The 18,989-nt window shown below is 41.7% G+C and overlaps 1 protein-coding gene across 1 annotated transcript; it reads right to left on the reverse strand.

The window, feature by feature from the left end:
- Nucleotides 1–2,163: 2,163 nt before the first annotated feature.
- Nucleotides 2,164–18,533, reverse strand: tgfbr1b (transforming growth factor, beta receptor 1 b). The gene is made up of 9 exons (XM_037279592.1): nt 18,446–18,533; nt 9,810–10,061; nt 9,165–9,431; nt 8,383–8,613; nt 7,494–7,661; nt 6,347–6,503; nt 5,563–5,687; nt 5,226–5,356; nt 2,164–5,074 (listed from the first exon to the last, which is right to left on the reverse strand). The coding sequence occupies exons 1-9, from the start codon at nt 18,507–18,509 to the stop codon at nt 4,949–4,951; spliced, it is 1,521 nt and encodes a 506-aa protein (XP_037135487.1). The 5' UTR covers nt 18,510–18,533; the 3' UTR covers nt 2,164–4,948.
- Between the last annotated feature and the right edge of the window lie 456 nt (nt 18,534–18,989).

The raw sequence follows: 18,989 nt of genomic DNA on the forward strand, positions 1-18,989 counted from the left end.
AGACACACTTGCAGTAGGTCAAAATCCGTGCGCTAAAGGCAGACCATATAAAAACTTTTTTTTAAAGTTTTGCACCAATCAAATGTTTTAACTACATTTAAATGGATTAAAATACAGTTTTAAAGCATTGCTTAGCGAAAATGTGTTTCAATGTTTGGCTGTATAAACGCATTTTCTTGTTTTTATGACAGGCGGTCATCAAAAAAATGTGTAAAGATTGTACATATGCTATACAGTGGTGACAAAAAAAACATCAAAGATGTAGTGAAACATTCTTTATTCACACCATTTTCTACTCCAGCTATGTTAAAAGTTAACATGTTTCAGTCCTCTAGTTCCTATGGTCTCTCATTCACCTGTACACACTATATAAAAAAAGTCAAGATATTATGTTTAGAAATCCAAGAGGGGTCACGTGGCGACACCAACACCACTTTTTTTTTTTTTTTTTTTTAATCCCCCTCTCGTTTAGTTTTAAGACAAAGAGCATATTGAACAAGGCATTTGTAGCAGAGCTCAGAATGGGGCTTGACATCTGTAAAGCACTTTTGACTGTACAGCAGACGTACAACAACACTACCAAAACGGGTCATACACAGAGCATGAATGGCAACGTTCCATCAATGTTTGGACTCACAAAATACAATACGATGCCGCGTGATGAAAAAAACGTACCACAGAAGAAAGAAAACAAGATTTCTCTTTAATTTCTTCAACATTTCATAGAAATAAAACAAAGTAAACAAATAGACTATATGTACAGTGAGGTAAAACACATTGGTCTTTAAAATGGAGGTATTTTAGAATTTTCTTTTTTTTTTTAGGTTGATTATGATTATGATGATGTTTAGCTTCCGGATGACTTCTGCACACTGGCGGAGCTAGAGTGTTTCTCCTCTGGGATTGGGGTCGAGTATATGTCAGGGGGTCCACAAAACATTATTTTTTACCCCCTCAAAAAAAATTTTGTATAGTATTTTGTGAAAATGTTGATAAATGAAAGTCAATGATCTGTCGTGGCACCTGGGGGTCCAAACATATTTCTGGGAGGGGCAGTGCCCCCGCGCCCCCCTCTAGCTCCGCCTGTGTTTCTAAAAAAGCGAATGGACAATCATGTGCAGTCTTGGCATTTAAAAACTGAATGAATAAAAAAAACAGAGATAATAAAGCTTTTTGCTACTTTGCCACAACAACTTAACTGCAGCCTTTCCAATCACTTTCTGACCCAAGCCTTCTCTGAGTAATATTTAAGTCCCTGTTGGTGAGCGGTGGGCTACAACTTGCTCATTTCCTGAACCGCTTTCTGATGCTCTGGCGGTTTTTGCATAAAAAAAGAGAGGACGACCAGTGTTGCGGATATTTGCATGCTCACAAACTGCCGCCTCGACCTTTGGGTTGTGACGCAGGTTGAGCTCCAACTGGTCGTACATGCTCGGATGCTGGCTCGATACATTCACAGCTGTTTATGGTCTGAGGTGGTAGCGCTGCTGGCATAGTTTTCGGTGTCCCTCTTTTTAGAGCAGGAAAATAAATATTTTTCAAGAAAAGGCATACAGTACACCTGACAGGCTTGGGAGACACAAAGTGGCTCAGAGATTGCTGCTCACATCTGATAGATAAAATTGCAAACACAATTTGCAGCCATTTTAAGAGACCTGAATTGGTTTGAATTCAAAGAACCAGATAGAAGTGAACCAAGCTGTAAAAAGTCACTTCTAATATATAATAAAAAATTGCAGTAGGGACTGACTAATATTGATCATATTTTACAGTGAAAAATCAACCGACTTTTGTGGCTTATATTGTGAAGTGAATAAAGTGAAGTTTTGAAATGTACAATCCCTGTTTCAAATGTTAACTCAAATGAAACCTGAGCTGAGCTGAGCTGCAAACTGCAGTGAAGTGGTGGCCTTTGTAGCGACGACTTTTAGAGCATATGGAATGCATGACAAGACAGAAAAACAACAAAGAATCGAGGTCGTACAGATTTGCTGGGTGAAGACCAAAAAGATCACGTCAAATGTGTTTTGTACACTTAGGTCACCTTGGGCTTTGAAAAGAAAAGAAAGAAAAAGTACAAGGCTGCTGGTGACATTTAAGACAAGATGACAGTTATCCGAGTTGACACATACCAGAGGTGCTGCAGTTTTTTTTTTTTTTTAATATAATCCCAGAGAAATGACATTGCTAATGGAACACACAAGCCACCCTAAATTTTGCTCTCATCCCACCATCACCGCCAATCCTCCAGAGCCTAGACACAGATCAGTCCATCATTCCAGTCAGTAACCTTATTCAATTTGATAGCACAAATAAAAGCCACTTGAGTTCTTGTAGCGTGAAACAACTTTCAGTCCCGTTCCTTCTTAATCAACCAGGCCAGGTATGAAGTGCACAAGTGAGAAGACAGCACCAAAAAAGCCTTGCCGATCTCCAAACCAAGTAACAATATGAAATCACCAAGCCTGAGGAAAAACAACCAATCGCAGACTGTTTGATTACCTTGAATTTATGTTGGGAAAAAATGAATTGAGAAATTTCAACTAAGAATGACAACCTTGATGGAACAGAATAACTCGATTTGAACATATGTGAGGATATTTACATCCAACGGCAGCGCGGGACAAATAGGCAACATGTCGATACGTCACAAAGCTATTAGAACAAACGTTGGAAACAAACACGGAGGGCGAGGGAGGTCAAAGTGAACATGAGGGATTTCTATTGGCCTTGTAAAAAGCTGCATTGAAATCAATGTTTTGGTCTCTGTATTACAATGGCTTTTGACATAAAGAGCAAATGCAAACAATGTACATTAGAGGAATCTTGGCAGCAAAACAAATACGACTCCAAAGAGTGACACCAGTTGCTACTTGTGATTTTGGCTGTACAGTAGACTGAGATCCACTTGCAAAATTACATTGGGCATATTTTTATCAGAGATGGCGGGAGCCGATTTTTTCAAGCACGTCATGTTTTGAAGATATTTGGAGGGCAGAGTCCGAATCGGTACAAAAAAAACCCTACATGGACCTAATTAAATTTCCAATTCTTAGTTGTGCTAGTTAAAAGGATGATTTGACGCGAATAGTGAACAACGTATTGCTCGGTTATGGTTCTTTTGCATGACCCCTTGCATATGTACATAAAAGATCCTGTCGTTGGTCCCTAAAGGCTCACAAGGATAATTCTGCTTTTCATCGATGTTGTAACGTACCCCGAAAATATATTTACATTTCCAACCTATGGCTTGTCCTTCACTTTGAAACGTAAATGTCGTTGCACAATATTTTCCAAGATGACGTTTTACATGAAATCCAACAGATTATATTCAAAGGGTTTTTTAAAAGTTTTTCTTCCGCTGTTTGCCTCCAGAACATGCGGCCATCGGGCATAGATTTGTTTGCTGAGGCGTTTGTGTGTTCAGAGTCGTGAAATGGCACCGGAGGGTCGAGGCTGGGTTGTTGTTGGTGTTGTGCGCTGTGACGTATCTTTTCCTTCAGAACTTTTTGAGTGTGCATAGTTCGAGCTACTGTATGCTCGGCCTCCTCTCTCTCACACACACACACACACACACACACACACATATACACAAACAGCAGCTGCATACACAACAAAAACAAATGCTTTGCACAGCAGCTGGCATGAGTTGTATTTTTTTCTTTTTTTTTTTTTTTAGCACTGGCACTTTCCGGGAACAGCTGGACTGGAAGGCATGGCGGCAACTGATTGTTGTTGTTTGTGATTTTAGCAGAGTATATAGAAAATACACGTTTATCTTCTACTGTTGATTGCATATGGTGCAGCATGTTTGCCAAAACTGAATGAGGTCATCATGTCCGGTATTCGAAAGGGGAGGAAAAACAAGATGCCCTGCCACTCAAAAAGAAAAGGAAAAAAAACAATAAATTAAACTGAGCTTTCCATCTCGGTGATAATACAGGAGGAGGTGGGGAAATAACATATCGACAAGAAAATCAAAACCAGGTGCAACTTTTGCACCAAATTCTAACTGGACCCGCACAGGGTGTCTTAATTCTGGTCCGTGCTTCAGTCCTCAGTATACTCGCATCCAACATCTACGACGAGTAATAATCCCGATCAAAGCAACTTTCCAAATAGTCCTGGGAGACAACAACTTCCCTTTGCTGCTCCCAGTACAACAAAAATACTTTAAAGAATCACGACTGACTTTCTGCATTTTCATAAGAATGTAGAGTTCACAAGCATTGGTTTGCTTGAAGTAGGCCGATTAGAAATGATTACCCCGTGCTGTGTATTTCTCACTGCAGTCAAACTAATGACGGTTGACCCAGTACTAGAATTCATTAGTGTTGCGGGAGCACTTTGTATCACATCACGACATTCTTTAAAGAATGCGCAGTTTTTGTTTGTAAATCGTCTCTGTGGACCGTGACAGATCATATTAGAGGCAAAAAATAAAGTATTGAATGAACGCGAGTAGCTTACAGTGAAGAATGAAAGGCTAATATACAAATGAGGCGATCAATAGGTAAGGCAGCTCAGTGGTCTCTCGGGTGGTACCAGCTGACTGTCTGCTGTTTCGTCTACCTGAGGATGTCTGAGTGATGCATGCCCGTCTGGATGTCTTCCCGTTGCCCTAATGGGTCTTGAAAAGTTTTCCTTTAATGAGTCAAAGGAGCATGGAGGAAAATGGGCAAAGGCTTCCTTTAATGCAGACGTCCCTTGTCAGATTCAGCCGTTTATCCATCCGTCAGTGGATTCAGGTCTTGGGTTTTAAATGCCAAACTCACGTTTAGGTGAGTTCAGGGTGAGAAACAGACACCACTGGGGGGAAATGATGTCTGAGCTTTCCTTCCAATCCGGAGGGGAGGAAAATTGAATGAATGGCAATGTCGAAACGATGTAATGCTAATGATATGGATGCCAGTCAGAAATGTGTTTGCGTGTTTTGGTAGTCTGCGGTCTACATCTTAATTCCTTCTTGTTGGCTTAGCTGGGATAGGGTCTTCTTGATCCGTAGCCCCGTGAGCCGGGCGGCGCCGTTGGCGTACCAGCACTCTCTCATGATCTTGGCCATGACGCGTAACGCCTGCGGAGAGATCAGACGACAAAGTTGAAGTTTATTGCATCGACTACTGCCATTTTTTATAATTATTATTTAAGCTGGATGCAAACATTCGAGTTGAGTTTAACATAAAATAAAAATAAATAAAAGAGTTTTTTTTTTTTTTTTTTTATACCTCGCAACTCTGCCAGCGGTTGGGAATGTTAGGGCGAAGCTTCTGCTCACAAACCACCTTCCTCATCTCCTCTACCGATGGATCTGACTGAACCAGGTCATAGTACGGCAGCTGGTAGTCCTCGTGGATTCCTGAAAAAAATTATATTTAAAAACAGGTCAAATCCCATGTTGTTTCTTCTGGTGTTTTGCCTGCTATGCTTTTTCGCCCCGTCCCTAATAACGGAGGTGTCAAAAATGACAAATCACCGTATTCTTATGTTCCGTTTAGCCGTCATTCATGCGGTCAATTTGTCAATCTTCCAGTGATATGAGTAACCCGCACACTGCAATCTCACCTCCCATGGAGCAGCGACTGGCAATCTCCCAGAAGACCAATCCCATGGCGTAGATGTCAGCTCGCTTGAAAGATTCAAAGTGTTTCATGTTTATGGAGTCATCCAGTACTTCTGGTGCCATGTACCTGGAAAGAAAAAACACGGGCGTGGTAACAACGTCATGTCGAATCTATTATTTGAAAACGGCATCTTTGTTGGGACTTGAGTTAATGAAATGATTCGGGACGTATCCAGACAGAGCAATAAAAGTGTGAAGTCTGCAAAATGCCCCAAAAAAAGACAAGTCGACATCTCGACTTGCCAGCCTGGCTGCGCAACTACGCAAACTACTGCAGAGTGTAAATTGAATTTCCCCTTGAGGGATTGCAATCAGTATAATAAATTATAAATACAATTAAACAGATTGTTTGTTGGGCTTTTCAAATAAACAGCGTTAGAACAAGCTTTATTAGTTCCCAAGAGGAACTTGCTTCTTTTTAATCACAGTGTATGAAGATGGAATGCACGTGTACAAATTGGATGATAAAGTAAATATTATCCTATGATGCAAAAAAAAAAAAAACTAAAAAGCATCACAGCTGCCTAATTCCGCTGAAATTATTTATCTAGATTGGGAGGACTGTCAACAGTAATGGATGGTTGACATGTGGCAATGTTGATTAGGAAAAAATGACAAAAGTTGTCTCTTCAAGTTTGATTTTAGCTCGTATTAAAAGTTCCGGCGATTCCCAAATTGACATTCGTGTCGTGTATCAGCACATCTTAAGTGATTGCCCCTACTTACCTTTTGGTTCCCACTCTGTGATTTGGAGCAATGTCAATCGTGTCAGTGGCCGAGTCGTGGCGGACAGCTAGACCTAAATCTGCAATGCAGCCGGTTCCGTTCTTCTTCACCAGAATGTTCTTTGATTTCAGGTCTCGGTGAGCAATCGCTGGTTTACCTGGGGGGGGGGGGGGGGAAATTGTAGAGCCGACACAGCGTTTACTCGCTGATACCTAATCAATGGACCATTTGGAATGCTAAAGAAAAGTCCAAGTCTATCTTGACAATACCGACAATCAGGCTAATTTTTGACGGGATAAATACAATGTGGTTTGTTGCGGTACTTCCTTTTGACCCTGGAGTTCATTTTCCGCGTGTTTAACATTCCGAATGCCACGCGGACTTCTTAATTTAAGTGCTTTGCTTTGCGCAGTCCGACCTTGGAGTGAACAGAAATTGCTCAGACAACCACGACTGGAAAGATCGTGATCTTTCTGGGTGTCGAGCGATGGAGTCCCAGATTGTTTGTAAACGGCCTTAAAAAGCTTCAAAGTGATGAGGGAGCAACAACACAGCAGCCAAATTGCTTGTGTCAGTTCTTCGTTGCGTCGTATTAAACGGGCTGGACCAGCAATCGGAATATGGTCGAATCAAATAGTAATGATCGGCAAATTTTTCATGGACTGCTGCGGGTAAGGGAAATAAGTATATATATTTTGTGCACTTTAGCTAATTTAAAGAAATCAGGAGTGCTTTGAAGCACTTAATACTTAAACCCTTGCATTGAAGAATATATTTTCGCTTTCACATAGTTTAGAATATTGCACTCGCTCCCCAGATGCTTGACTGGGTGAAACACAAAACAGGTTTTTGACAGTTTGGAGAGGCTCTTTTAGTTTGGAGCTTTTAGCCTCTGGCAAGTTCAAGTTTCTCGATTTGCGCGCGTAGAAGCTCAGGCAGTTTTTCAACATGGGACATGAGTAAAAACCGATGCTATTTTCAGTGACTTTTATTTTCTCTCGCCGGACTAGATGCAAAGCGTGCAAAAGCATTCAACAGCCTTGCTTTATTGAAAAACTTTCATCCAATCCAGCACATCCTATTAATGAACTCGTAATTTCGACGGTCGAGTAAGATGACTTGAATTGGTATTAGCGGCTACGCTCACCTTGTGTGCCAACGATTTCCATATGGAGGTGGGCCAGGCCACTAGCTGTGGACAGAGACAGCTTGATCATGCCTTCCACGGTGACCGTGTAGCGGTTAAGGTAGTCAAACAGAGAGCCGTGCTCATGGTAGTCAGACACCAGCCACAGTTGAGTCCATGTCCCGTTATCTACAGAGAGGAATACATTTATTGAATCTACAACAAAAACAATAATTGTGTACAAGTAGTCCTCAACTCAAATGCGCATGCAGAGTACTGTATAGATTTAACTCCGGTCCCGTGTGGCAACCTTGAAGCCGTAAAATGTTTTCTCTAGGTCTCAAAAGGCCCATTTAAATGGGCAGTCAGTGGAGGGAATAATAAGCCGCCGTTACTTGGCACTGCACTGCGACAGTCTTGATGAAGACCGGCGTTTCTGCGTTCCCTCTCATCTCGGTTCCAGAATCCTCCAATCGGAAAATAACGCGCAGGAGAAGAAGACGTGTGTATGTTTGTACGCGTGTACGCTCGTGTGTTTCCGCTGATGTTAATGTCTGCCGCGTCTTCACTGGGGAGCTTTACTCCTCCACACCGTCTAGCAGCCTGCCCGTTCCCGCCGAGCAACCGCCTGCACGTCTTCACCTTAAGCAAGTTCCCTTTGTACGCTGAAATCTCAAGGCTCACCTGTATTCAAGCAGCCAACGCAGATGAACGCATCATCAGAAAGGTTTATTTTAAGGCTCCTTGAATTGATCGCTAAGCTTTGAGGTGCCCTATCAGACTTTCCACATTTATTTTTTTATTCATCTCTGAAATATATTTCTTATACAGCTCTACCGGATGTTGAACTTAATCTTCATAGTATAAGCCCCTCCGAATAAGACATAAGAATAATCTTGGACTCACTCACCTTTATTGTCTGCGGCGATGAAGCCCAAAATGTTCTCATGTCTCAGCATGACGGTTTGGTAGATCTCAGCCTCTCGGAACCAAGACCTCTCCTCCCGGGAGGAGAAAATCTTTACAGCCACTTCCTCGCCACGCCATTTACCTCGCCACACCTCCCCAAAACGCCCTTTCCCTATGCTCTCCTGGAGGATGATGGTCCTAGCAATGGTTCTCTGGACAAGAAGTGGCAGGCCTGTCGAAAAAAAAACAAAGGTCTATTTAAAATCTTCTTTCAAAATTAAACAGCGGAAAGGTTTATCTAGCTTCCATGCTTCAATCAAAAATTTGGCAAACAAGAATTCATTTCAACTCCTCTGGTGATAAGAGACCGCAACACACAGTCTGAGAAAAGTAATTAAAAAAAAAAAAAGAAAAGCCCACAGAGTTACGCCACACCTCACATTTACACATTGCGCCAGTCACATGCTCAATTGCACATTGTGCAATATGGTGTAAATAGCTAGAAGGACTGGCACCAAGCGCTCTCTTGGCAGCATACAAGAGGTGCCACACTCTCCACAGAGAGATGACTGGTGCCAGAACCGATGAGTATGTGAGCCTTGCCTACATAGAGAAGAGTGTCAATATTGCAACTATGCTCGTAATTACTTTGTTGTTGATCCTCCGCTCAAGTATGAGTCAATGTATATTATACATATTTAATGTGATTATGAAAGCGGCGGAACTGCATGACTCCAAATATCAGATTCAGGTTACATAATGAGTAAATCAGTCGGAGCATACCTGATCCTGAACCCGAGGTGGTCATATCATAGATGAGGTCCTTCAGTGTTGTTCCGACAGAGATGAAGGGGTGGTCCATGGAGGGATCCTCCTCATTGGGCACACGGTGGTGGTGGTGATGGTGGGCCCCTGCCCCCCCAGCGCCCAGCCCCCGCCAGTGGCAGATGTAGAATGCCAAAGCCAGCAGCAAGCAGAATATACACACTGGCCCAGAAATCACTGCAGCCAGAGCCACGGGTCCCAGAGACGGCGTTTTTGCAGTCGGGTCTGCGGGAACAAAAGAGGCATTTTGCGGTTTTTGTTTGAATGTTGTTTTTCAGGACTTCAAATGATTTAACCTCAAAGTTGTCCTCAAAAAAATACAACAGCTCAGACAGGAATTTCAGACAGTTCAGGAAATTTGAATAGCCTTTGATAGCTCACTGCCACATGTCTACTTTTCAAAAAAAAAAAAAATAGCAGGCTTTAGGTGGAGGTTATCTGTGAGCAAATCTTGTACAATTATCCAAATCATTGCATTTGTTCGTATTTTGTTAACTGTAAACTGTTTCGTTTGACATTCTCCTGATAAAATGGCGTTTTATGCTCAAGCCATTTCTTGTGGGAACCATGTGAAAATATTCAAAGAATTAAGTACGGGCTCACTAGGATAAACGGTGAGGTCAGGGTCCTTGTTGCAATAATCGGTGGTACAGCAAATGGGATAAAAGCCTATGTCATGCTTGAAGGATGGGGCGCAGATGAAGGGTCGATCCCGCGGGAACAGTTCTTTTTCGGAAACACACTGGCGCAGCTCCGTCGTTAGCCGGTTGCCTGTCTTGCGGATATTGACGAAACAGACGCCATCTGTTGTGCAGCTCGAGTTGGCACTGCAGCGCTCACAGTGACACTGGAGGGCTGGAGGGAAAAGAAAGAAGAAGAAACGGCCACTGAGTTGCAAATGATGTCAAACTGTCCAAACACATTGTCACTTTGTTCCTTTAAAGCGAAATCGATAGTTTGGGAAAAGAAAGTCTCTGCAAAACACTTCAAACTACGACTACAGCAACAAAAATAAATAATACAAATGTGAATGTTTATATATATATATATATCGTGGCTTCCACCAAGAACAAGTAGTAGTGGGAAGATTGGGAGCCTGCCAATACTTTGACCTACAAAATTTAAGATCTATAGTAACATCCTCCTCTTGTCTTACTACTACTATTCATTCATTCATTCCGGTTTTTAAACCTAAACAAAAGTGCTTCGTACTTTTTTACAATTAAACATTTTGTACCCAAAAACAATCGTTTGAATTATCGGGGTTTCAATTATTACTAAAATAATCGCGATTAATATTTTTCTCAAGCAGCCCTACTACAAACAAGTAGTTAAACCATTTTTTGAACTTTCCGGCATGGAAACTCCTTGACGGAATGAGACGATACGTCACTTAAATTATACTTGTACCACACTGTTGCTGTTTGGACTGCACTAAAACTCATTTTCTTTGCTCATAGTGTGTGATGGGAATAGCTATGCAATGCTAACTCGTATCTGAGACGGAACTGGAACCCCCGGGATATTAGCACACCATCAAAAGGCACCTCCAGAATGTGGAAGTGGAGAAGATGGAATGGTTTGATGTGAATCCAGACCTCAGTCCAAATGAACACTTGTTTAACGTGGGGCCTTCAGCTTCGGCTTTGCGATGTTTGCGTGCCTTGCCCATGACTCAACGATTGACATTGGAGCTGCGGAGCAAAACTGATGACTGGCAAGATGTAATTATCTCCCCGACCGACTGCAGTTCAACCCCATCTTGAGAAGCTTTGTGGTAGTCAAAGTTGGGTTTCTGGACCTAGATTTGACACCTCTGCCTCCTACGACCACCAACGATGGAAACACCAAACTGTGTGTAAATCACTTCTCTACCATTATCACAAGGACTCTCAGCTCTTGGGGAAATGAATGATGGTACTCCAAAGTCAATTTTTCAAGACATGAGAAAGGGATTGACATGCATTCATAAACTGCAATGAATAAATCGTCAAATGCTAATGGCCCTTTCCAATGATACTTACAATGAAATAAATGAGACATTGTTCTCCATGATTGTTTCATTCTGACTGTGTTTGAGGTGGCGTCGTTTTAACACTTCCCCTTTAGAGGAAAATCAACTGACCCATACTGTTCACGTGAAAGCTTTTTTTTAATACTTTTTTTTTGCTTTTGTAATGAACAGTCCCACCAATCCGTCTCTTACTGTGAGTCCTGAATTCATGTAGGCTTGTCCTCCGTTTTTCATTATCATTAAAATGTCCTTCCCTCTAGGACAAAGTAGACATTAGCTCAATGATAGATCAGTCACAACTGATTAGACAAAAGCAAAACAACACATCAGTTAACGCGAGATCTTTACATAAATAATCAGACAGGCACGTATATAGTCGCTGAGTCAAGGAATGATTTCATCTACCAGCAGACTTCCTTATCCTGGACTTGTGTTGAGGGTAAAGTCCAGACAGGCAGTTCCAAAGTATTTGCGTGATGTTTTGGGTGGTTTGTTGGAAAAAGACTCAAGACACCAGACAGCTTAATAAAAGCCAGGTGACACAGATGTACTGTGACTGAGTCAAGGAATGATTTCATCTACCTGCAGACTTCCTTATCCTGGACTTGTGTTGAGGGTAAAGTCCAGACAGGCAGTTCCAAAGTATTTGCGTGATGTTTTGGGCGGTTTGTTGGAAAAAGACTCAAGACCAGACAGCTCAATAAAAGCCAGATGACACAGATGTACTGTGACTCAAACTCTGTGTCAAATCGGGAGAGCAACACACCCAGAAAGTAGTCTAGACAACAAAATAACTTCCCCATAATGTCAAGTAAGAATTACCTGTGAATTCTCCCAGTTTATACAAGACTGCGGAAAACAAACATGGCAGCAGTCGTTTGGAACATTCCTTCAATATCTACTACCAGTCATTTATTTGTACACAGCTCTCAAATATTATTTTTTCACAGAGGGACTTGAACGGATCCAAAGTTCAATCCCTTTGAGAAATATGAAACGGCAGACAGACAAGGCCAGTTTCAGTTACGATACAGTTGACTTAATCTAAAACAGAGCTTTGAATGACGCCAGTTGGAGAGGCAGACTAAACAAACAAAACATGGACCGAAAACTCTGCTACACTGGCTTCCAAGGCTTCTTTTATTTCGGAGAAATTGTGTATTAGTTCTTCTTAAAGTCTCTTTGCAATTTCCCGTAAACTCAAGCTAATAAAGCTTTGAATTCACCACCGATTGTTACAGTTCGACGAGACACCAGTGAATGGCTGAAATGGTAATCTTGTTTATTATTAGCGAAGGAAAATGGCTTCACCGGAAATATGGCCAACTTTAATATAAATCACAAATATCATAACATCTGCCTTCGAATTCATTACTACCGTATTTCTTCACTGACCGCTCACTTATTTTATTCAAGGCCATTTACTACTATTATGTCACATGAACAATTTAACCGTGTGAACATTGCGGCAGCCAGGCAACAATGGAACCTAAAGCTATCGTCAGCGGCTGAACCACATTTATCTCGACACCCTCTCGTAGTAAAAGCTAAATGGAGCTTCTCCTAAAATCTCTCCCTTCTGCCGCATGAAGCTTCCATCTCGGCTTTTCTCCGCCGGTCTTAAAGTGCCTCATGCTACATCGCCTTTTGCCAACAATGGAGAGGAGAGGGGGGGGGGGGGGGGACCACACTTAAGCAGGCACAAATGATTACCCCGCGGCAGTGGAGGTTCACTAAAAAAAAAGTGGCAGTAGATTGTAGGTGTGAATACTGACAGTTTCTTACTGAAAATAGCTCACGATGAGTAGTTGGAAGTTGGTGACCAATTCACAAGTCGCTAGTTGACATGCAAATTGGTTTGTGTGCATAATCAGACTGTGATAGAACACAAATATTTGCCACTTTAGTTGGAATGTTTTCATTCTAACCAATACAACTCTTGCAAGTGATTTTTTTGGGTGCTTGGCTCGTTACAAATATTCTTACTGTGTGACGACTGAGTCGCTGAGGCAAGATGCATCGAAGAAATAAAAATGCCAAACACCTCTGGTATATAAATTCAGGCAGCTCAATTTTTTCTGCTACGTCCCTCTCTAGAGAAAAAGACTTCAAGACGTATACAAAATTTGACTGAACAGAATTTGTATCATGAAAGCAAATCCATCCATGCCAGCTACCAGGAAGGATAAATTTAATTTCTATTCATAGCATAAAAGTAAAATTTGAAATCATTTCTGATGTGACTCACGCTGTTCTACTGATGGCTTGCTGTTTGGGTTTTTTTTTTGGTTTGTTTGCATGCCATACAAATCATGTTTCCTCTTGAGTTACTCATTTAGTGAGTCATGGGAATCATTTACAGTGCATTTGGCAAGAAACGTTTCCGGCGCAGGCTTCCTGTGGCGATTTCTGTTTTTCCTGCTTTTTGAAATAAAAGCAATAAAATGCAACATTTTGTTTTCTTTATTTGCTTTATCTGTCGGTCTATTCAAAGTATGTTTGAACAGAATGTCCAAAGTGTTTATCCTGCTGAACGGTACGATTAAGACTCAGGGTGAAATTAAATGTCTGGCACAAACACTTGAACATTTATTTTCGACAATGCGGTGAATCTCAATAATTTTGTCCTCGCGTCAATAAACCACTTTGACCAACCGTTGTCTCCAGCATCCCCTCAAGGCTCTTGAAATTAAAAGCCAAAGCCTCTCAGTAAATAGAAGGGGGAAAAAAAGTGGTTTCATATTTCACGAATCAATATGAATTTAATTTTACCAACCCTTAACAATATTGTTACGCACGTGGTTCGAAGGCCAAGGCTTTAAGTAACCGAAGCAGTAATCGAATTACCGCCAAATAAATGTGCTCAGTCCAGTCATTGTTTAAGAAGTCACAAGAGTTTATCTTGAAGCTTGGCTCACAAATACCAAACGGTACATGGAAAGGGAAAGACTTAGATGAAATATTTTTCTCTACTTTTGCATGTTAAATAACTCTTGAAATATAGATGCCCTGTCTTTTGGAGTTTCTTTTGAAGACTTGACAAGGAGAAATGTGTCAGAGGAACAAAGTCCTCTTAAAAAAACTTAAAAGCCCAATTTTGACAGGAGGAGCTTGAAAAGAATTCTAAATGTTCACTGCTTTGCTGCTCTGGGAGAAGTGACATTGCAAAACACCTTATCCTAAATTTAACACTGCAGCTCACGTAAGTTGTGTATTTTAGTAGTTCCTACCAGCTTGTTGCCCTGCCCCCCCATCTCATTCCTGAGCTCATTCACGGGAGTGGACCAGTGTGTGAGCAAGACCTTTCACCTTTGAGAGTCATTTCCATAGGTGAAGGCCCCACAAAGCGCAGCCTCCCCGCCCCCCAGCAACCATTTCACCGTTTCATTATGGCCCGGCCGGTTCTTTTGTCTACACCAGATGTGCTCTTGCAGAATCTGTGCTCTTGCTTATGCTGGGCAAGAAGAGCAGACCAGCTACGTAGCAATCTGTCCGCTGAATTATTTGTCCTTGCTAGAGCGGCGTGATATAAACTAAATTGTGTCTCCCACTATAACAGGGTCAGAGGACCAGATAGTGTCCTTGATATCCGGTAACTGGAAATCAATTGTAAGTTCTAAACGTGATTTACCTCCTGGTTATTCCTGATGTTACATCATCATTAGGTAAATGCAATGAAGCCCTGAGAGCTTTGAATACCTTATAAGGTAAAAAAAAAAAAACATTTGCAAGGACGCCTTTTAACATTTGTGGTTTTGCAACTACATCAGCGTTATGTGAGGTTTTTTTTTTTTTGGGTTAACCCAACAAAGAAATTGAGAATGGGAGGAGAATCAGGCTGTACATCTGACTGAAGCGCTTCTCTGATGAATATGTAGCAGTTCGATCAAAAGGTTAAAAGGCCAACATCCCGACAGCTGCAGGAACCAGTCAAAACCATTTCCATAACAAATCCTATCATTCCAAATGTTCTTTCCAGATTTGACATCGACAATGCTAGACATACACATAAAAAAAAAAATTGAAGCTACGTCGATACATGTCTTATCCACATTATGGTATCAACAAAGAGTGTGGCTTAATTTATGACTTTATTGTGACTTCCTGGGAGGATGAGTGCAATTTTCTTTTTTTTCCCGATACAGTCCTCTGGTCAGTCGAGTCAGACAAAATTGGTTCGAACAAAAGACCCTTAGTGGCCACTGTGCCTCAATTAGCTACAGAGTGAATCATCCACAGACAAAGAAATGTTTCCCTGAAATAGCCAACACCTAAAGAAAAAAAAAAAAAAACAAGGCAGTAGCTATAGCTATCTGTATGTTTGGACAGAACAGATTTACAAATGGCTCTTTCATGAGCGTCTGCCAATGAGATACATTGACTCATCAGTCTCTGCAACTGTCTTTTACAGACAGCCTTTGTGGTGTCTGTGAGCTTGTCTGCAAGCTGTGGACGATCGGCAAAATGACAAGAAACAATTCGGATTTTGTCACTACTACGGGGAAAAAAGTGGATTTTTTTTCCCCGATAAATCAGGAAGAACTCAATTTGCGATGAATTAAGCAGGGAGTCGGAGGCTGGAGAATCATGGGGGGCACCTGAAAAGTCTTTTGGTGACAAATCACTCCTTTAAATATCATTACGATAATATATTGCTTCAGTCCTTCCTTATTCTGTATCCAATCCGACAAAGAGAATGTTCACGCTTTGCAAATAAAACTCGAGAGTCTTCATTAAAGCAGAGCGAGGGTGTGACTCATTAACGCTTTGCTGCACCTTAATCCAATGGCACAGCTACAACCTCTCAAATTACCGTAATTTTCGGACTATAAGTCGCGGTTTTTTTTCATAGTTTGGGTGGGGGGGCGACTTATACTCAGGAGCGATTTATATACAATATATATGGTTTTTTTTCACTTTTTTGGGCATTTTATGGCTGGTGCGACTTATACTCCGGTGCGACTTATAGTCCGAAAATCACGGTAGTTGTGGTTCCTTGGGCCAAGACAACGGACATCCCGGGCCACGTGAATGCTTTGCATTTCTCCGCTGCTCGGACCGACGGTGGTAGCTAGCCCGCGGGACAATATAACAACAGACGGGAGGAACGACGGCGTGTAGTCAACTTTGCAAAGTGTGTGTTGGATCTCCTGTCTCTGTTTTTGTTTACATGCTGGAAGGTGAAACATTTGGATCATTGTCTGGGGGGAACACCTGGCCGGTGGCCCGGACATCACTTAAGATCGTGTCAATTTCTTGATACAAGCACCAAATATTGCGAGAACACACTGGAGAGAACGATCTGAGTCACTCAAAGCAGATTCGGTTCAAATGAGGAGCTTTCCGCCTTAAATGGAATCTCACAACTACCGAGATAACCTCCCATAAGGATCTCCAACATCCTCACTGTTATTTATTATTCGGAAAAGGGGGCGAGGGGAGGATCATGTGATGTTGAACAGACAAATGAGCCTGGGGATCGGGAGAAGAGGGTGAAAACAAGGACACAGCCTATTACGTGGGAACTACTCGGATGCCATTCGCAATAGTGACACCACCTAATTTAACCCGCTGCCAGTGTTTGGATGGCTGTTTTTCACGTGTGCGTGTAAAACCCCACACACCAAGCCCTAAAGACAAGCGTAAGCCTTTATGTTGCTGTTAACAGGCGTGTAAGCTGCCGGGGGTTTATATCTTTCTTTTTAGGAGCATCAAAAAGGCATAGCATTTTTTTTCCTTTTGCTAACTTGTATTCTCTACATATTATATTCCTGACTAACGCGAAGGATGCAACCCCCCTTTACGGTGGAGCCATAGCATGACAATCCGATCGCAGGACAAAGAATGTGCTTTCCACGTGTCCTCAAGCCAACGTATCAAATCGATAACCTCCCCTAATTCTGAGGCAGCGGGGTGTTATGTGAGGACACCGCTCTGATTTTAGCATGGGGAGGATGCCATCAGCCCCCCATGGATGCTGTGCGTGAAAAGCATGCACCCTCCACTCATGATCAGGCTCCCATGCTTTCTACACAAAGGGAAGACACACAAAGAAAACGCTTGAGTCAATAGAAAAGCTCACAATGGGATATTCCGAAGATAGAACGCCTTTTTTTGGGAATGCACATTAACTAATGAAACGAGCCAACCGGCAATATACTGCAAATGGGTGTGTTACGTTGCAACGTTTGTGAATGCGGATGAATCAATGATGCGTTGCGTTTAAAACTGTTGAATATTTCATTGTAGTTACAACTCAAGCTTATTCGGGTTTTTTTTTGCATACTGCACAAGGTTTGCACTGTTCAATTGAAACCGCAGCGCGTTTCTATTCAAAAGCAACACGCGCTGAAATGCAAAATTCCACAGCAGCAAAAAGGGTGGTATGCGTAATAAGCACGTTACTAAGCAGATCTATATAAACAGGGCGGATTAAGTGAGGTTAATAATGAAATGACTCTACCAGTGGTCTTCCACATCATGCAAATGGCACGTCCGTGCAATCAAATCGTTATGACAACAACGTAATGAAGTTTAATAAACAGTCAACGATGCATGGCGGTTAGGGAGCATTCACAGAAGCATCAAACTTCCAACTGTTAAAACAAAACTGATCGGTAAACCTAATTGAGGAAACTAGTCAGGAATGTCAACAAGTGTATTTCCATTCCACTAAATGTGAACTCGATAATGTCGCCTGGAACTATAACGGTACATTTCAAGTGGATGAAGGGCGAAGCGATGATATTCTTCCCTGCGGAAATTTGTTCAAATATTTGCCACAAGCACTTCCAAAAGAACACGTTCCTCCACAACGTAAATGAACAACTAAAGCTTGACAAATAAGCAAACATCCAGCACAGTGATGCAGCCAACTTTGCCTTTTGAGGAACTGGACACAGTCCGGATGTACTTCTGAAACCCCAAAAGTGGCAGCGAGAAAATCTTACAACTTACACCGTGAGCTTTTCTCATCACCCCCTAACCCCAAGAGTGTTTTTCTTTTTTATCACTTCGTTGCTTTTTCCGCCGAGACAATAAACATTCCACAGACAGGCAGCAGCAGGCTAGCCACCGACACCGCGCCATCTTAGTTTGACACAATCCGCTTCTTGGGGTTTCTTAACAAAGAGATTTTCCGTCCAAACTCGCAACAGTGTAACTAAGTAGAAACATATGGAACACAGCAAAAACAACTCGTTATAGGATCTTAAGAGTTAGTTACCGTTATTTTCCTGGATCCTTGTTAAAGAAAGCAGGACGAGCAAAATGCATGGTATTGTATCCATCGTGGCTACGGACCAGACTGGCACCCGAGCGCTAACTTCTCCACGCGCTGCGAATGGTGAGTGCTGATTGGTTGATGAAGATGAGGGCCCGCCTACAAAATCGGAAGACTGCACCTGATTGGTAGATAGACCTGAACACCGCGCCCATTAAAAAAATCACTTTTCAATCATTGTAAACAAATACAATACTGAAAGAATTCAACACGACTGTACTGTACTGTACTGTACTGTAAGATTCTGCATTGTATTGTGATAAATACATTAAATTATAAAACAACATATGTAATTGTCTATATATATTGTATATAATTGTATGTAATTGTAATGTATTAAATGTAACAATACACCGCATAGTCCACAATTAACCGAGACATAGCAGGTATTATGTAATTATAATTCCCATGTTGTTTGTTGAGTTATTAAAGTGTTGACTTTTAGAACAACAAATATCATGTGCACCTGCAAGTTGTGGTGTCATTT

This window comes from Syngnathus acus, chromosome 20 (assembly GCF_901709675.1).
Source record: "Syngnathus acus chromosome 20, fSynAcu1.2, whole genome shotgun sequence".
Classification (NCBI taxonomy): domain Eukaryota; kingdom Metazoa; phylum Chordata; class Actinopteri; order Syngnathiformes; family Syngnathidae; genus Syngnathus; species Syngnathus acus.

Coding starts and splice junctions, on each gene's coding strand:
- tgfbr1b (XM_037279592.1), bottom strand. CDS start 18,509: ATGGATACAATACCATGCATTTTGCTCGTCCTGCTTTCTTTAACAAGG. Junction 10,062..18,445: donor AAGGATCCAGGAAAATAACG/GTAACTAACTCT, acceptor TTTTCCCTCCAG/CCCTCCAGTGTCACTGTGAG. Junction 6,504..7,493: donor GGAAATCGTTGGCACACAAG/GTGAGCGTAGCC, acceptor CCCCCCCCCCAG/GTAAACCAGCGATTGCTCAC.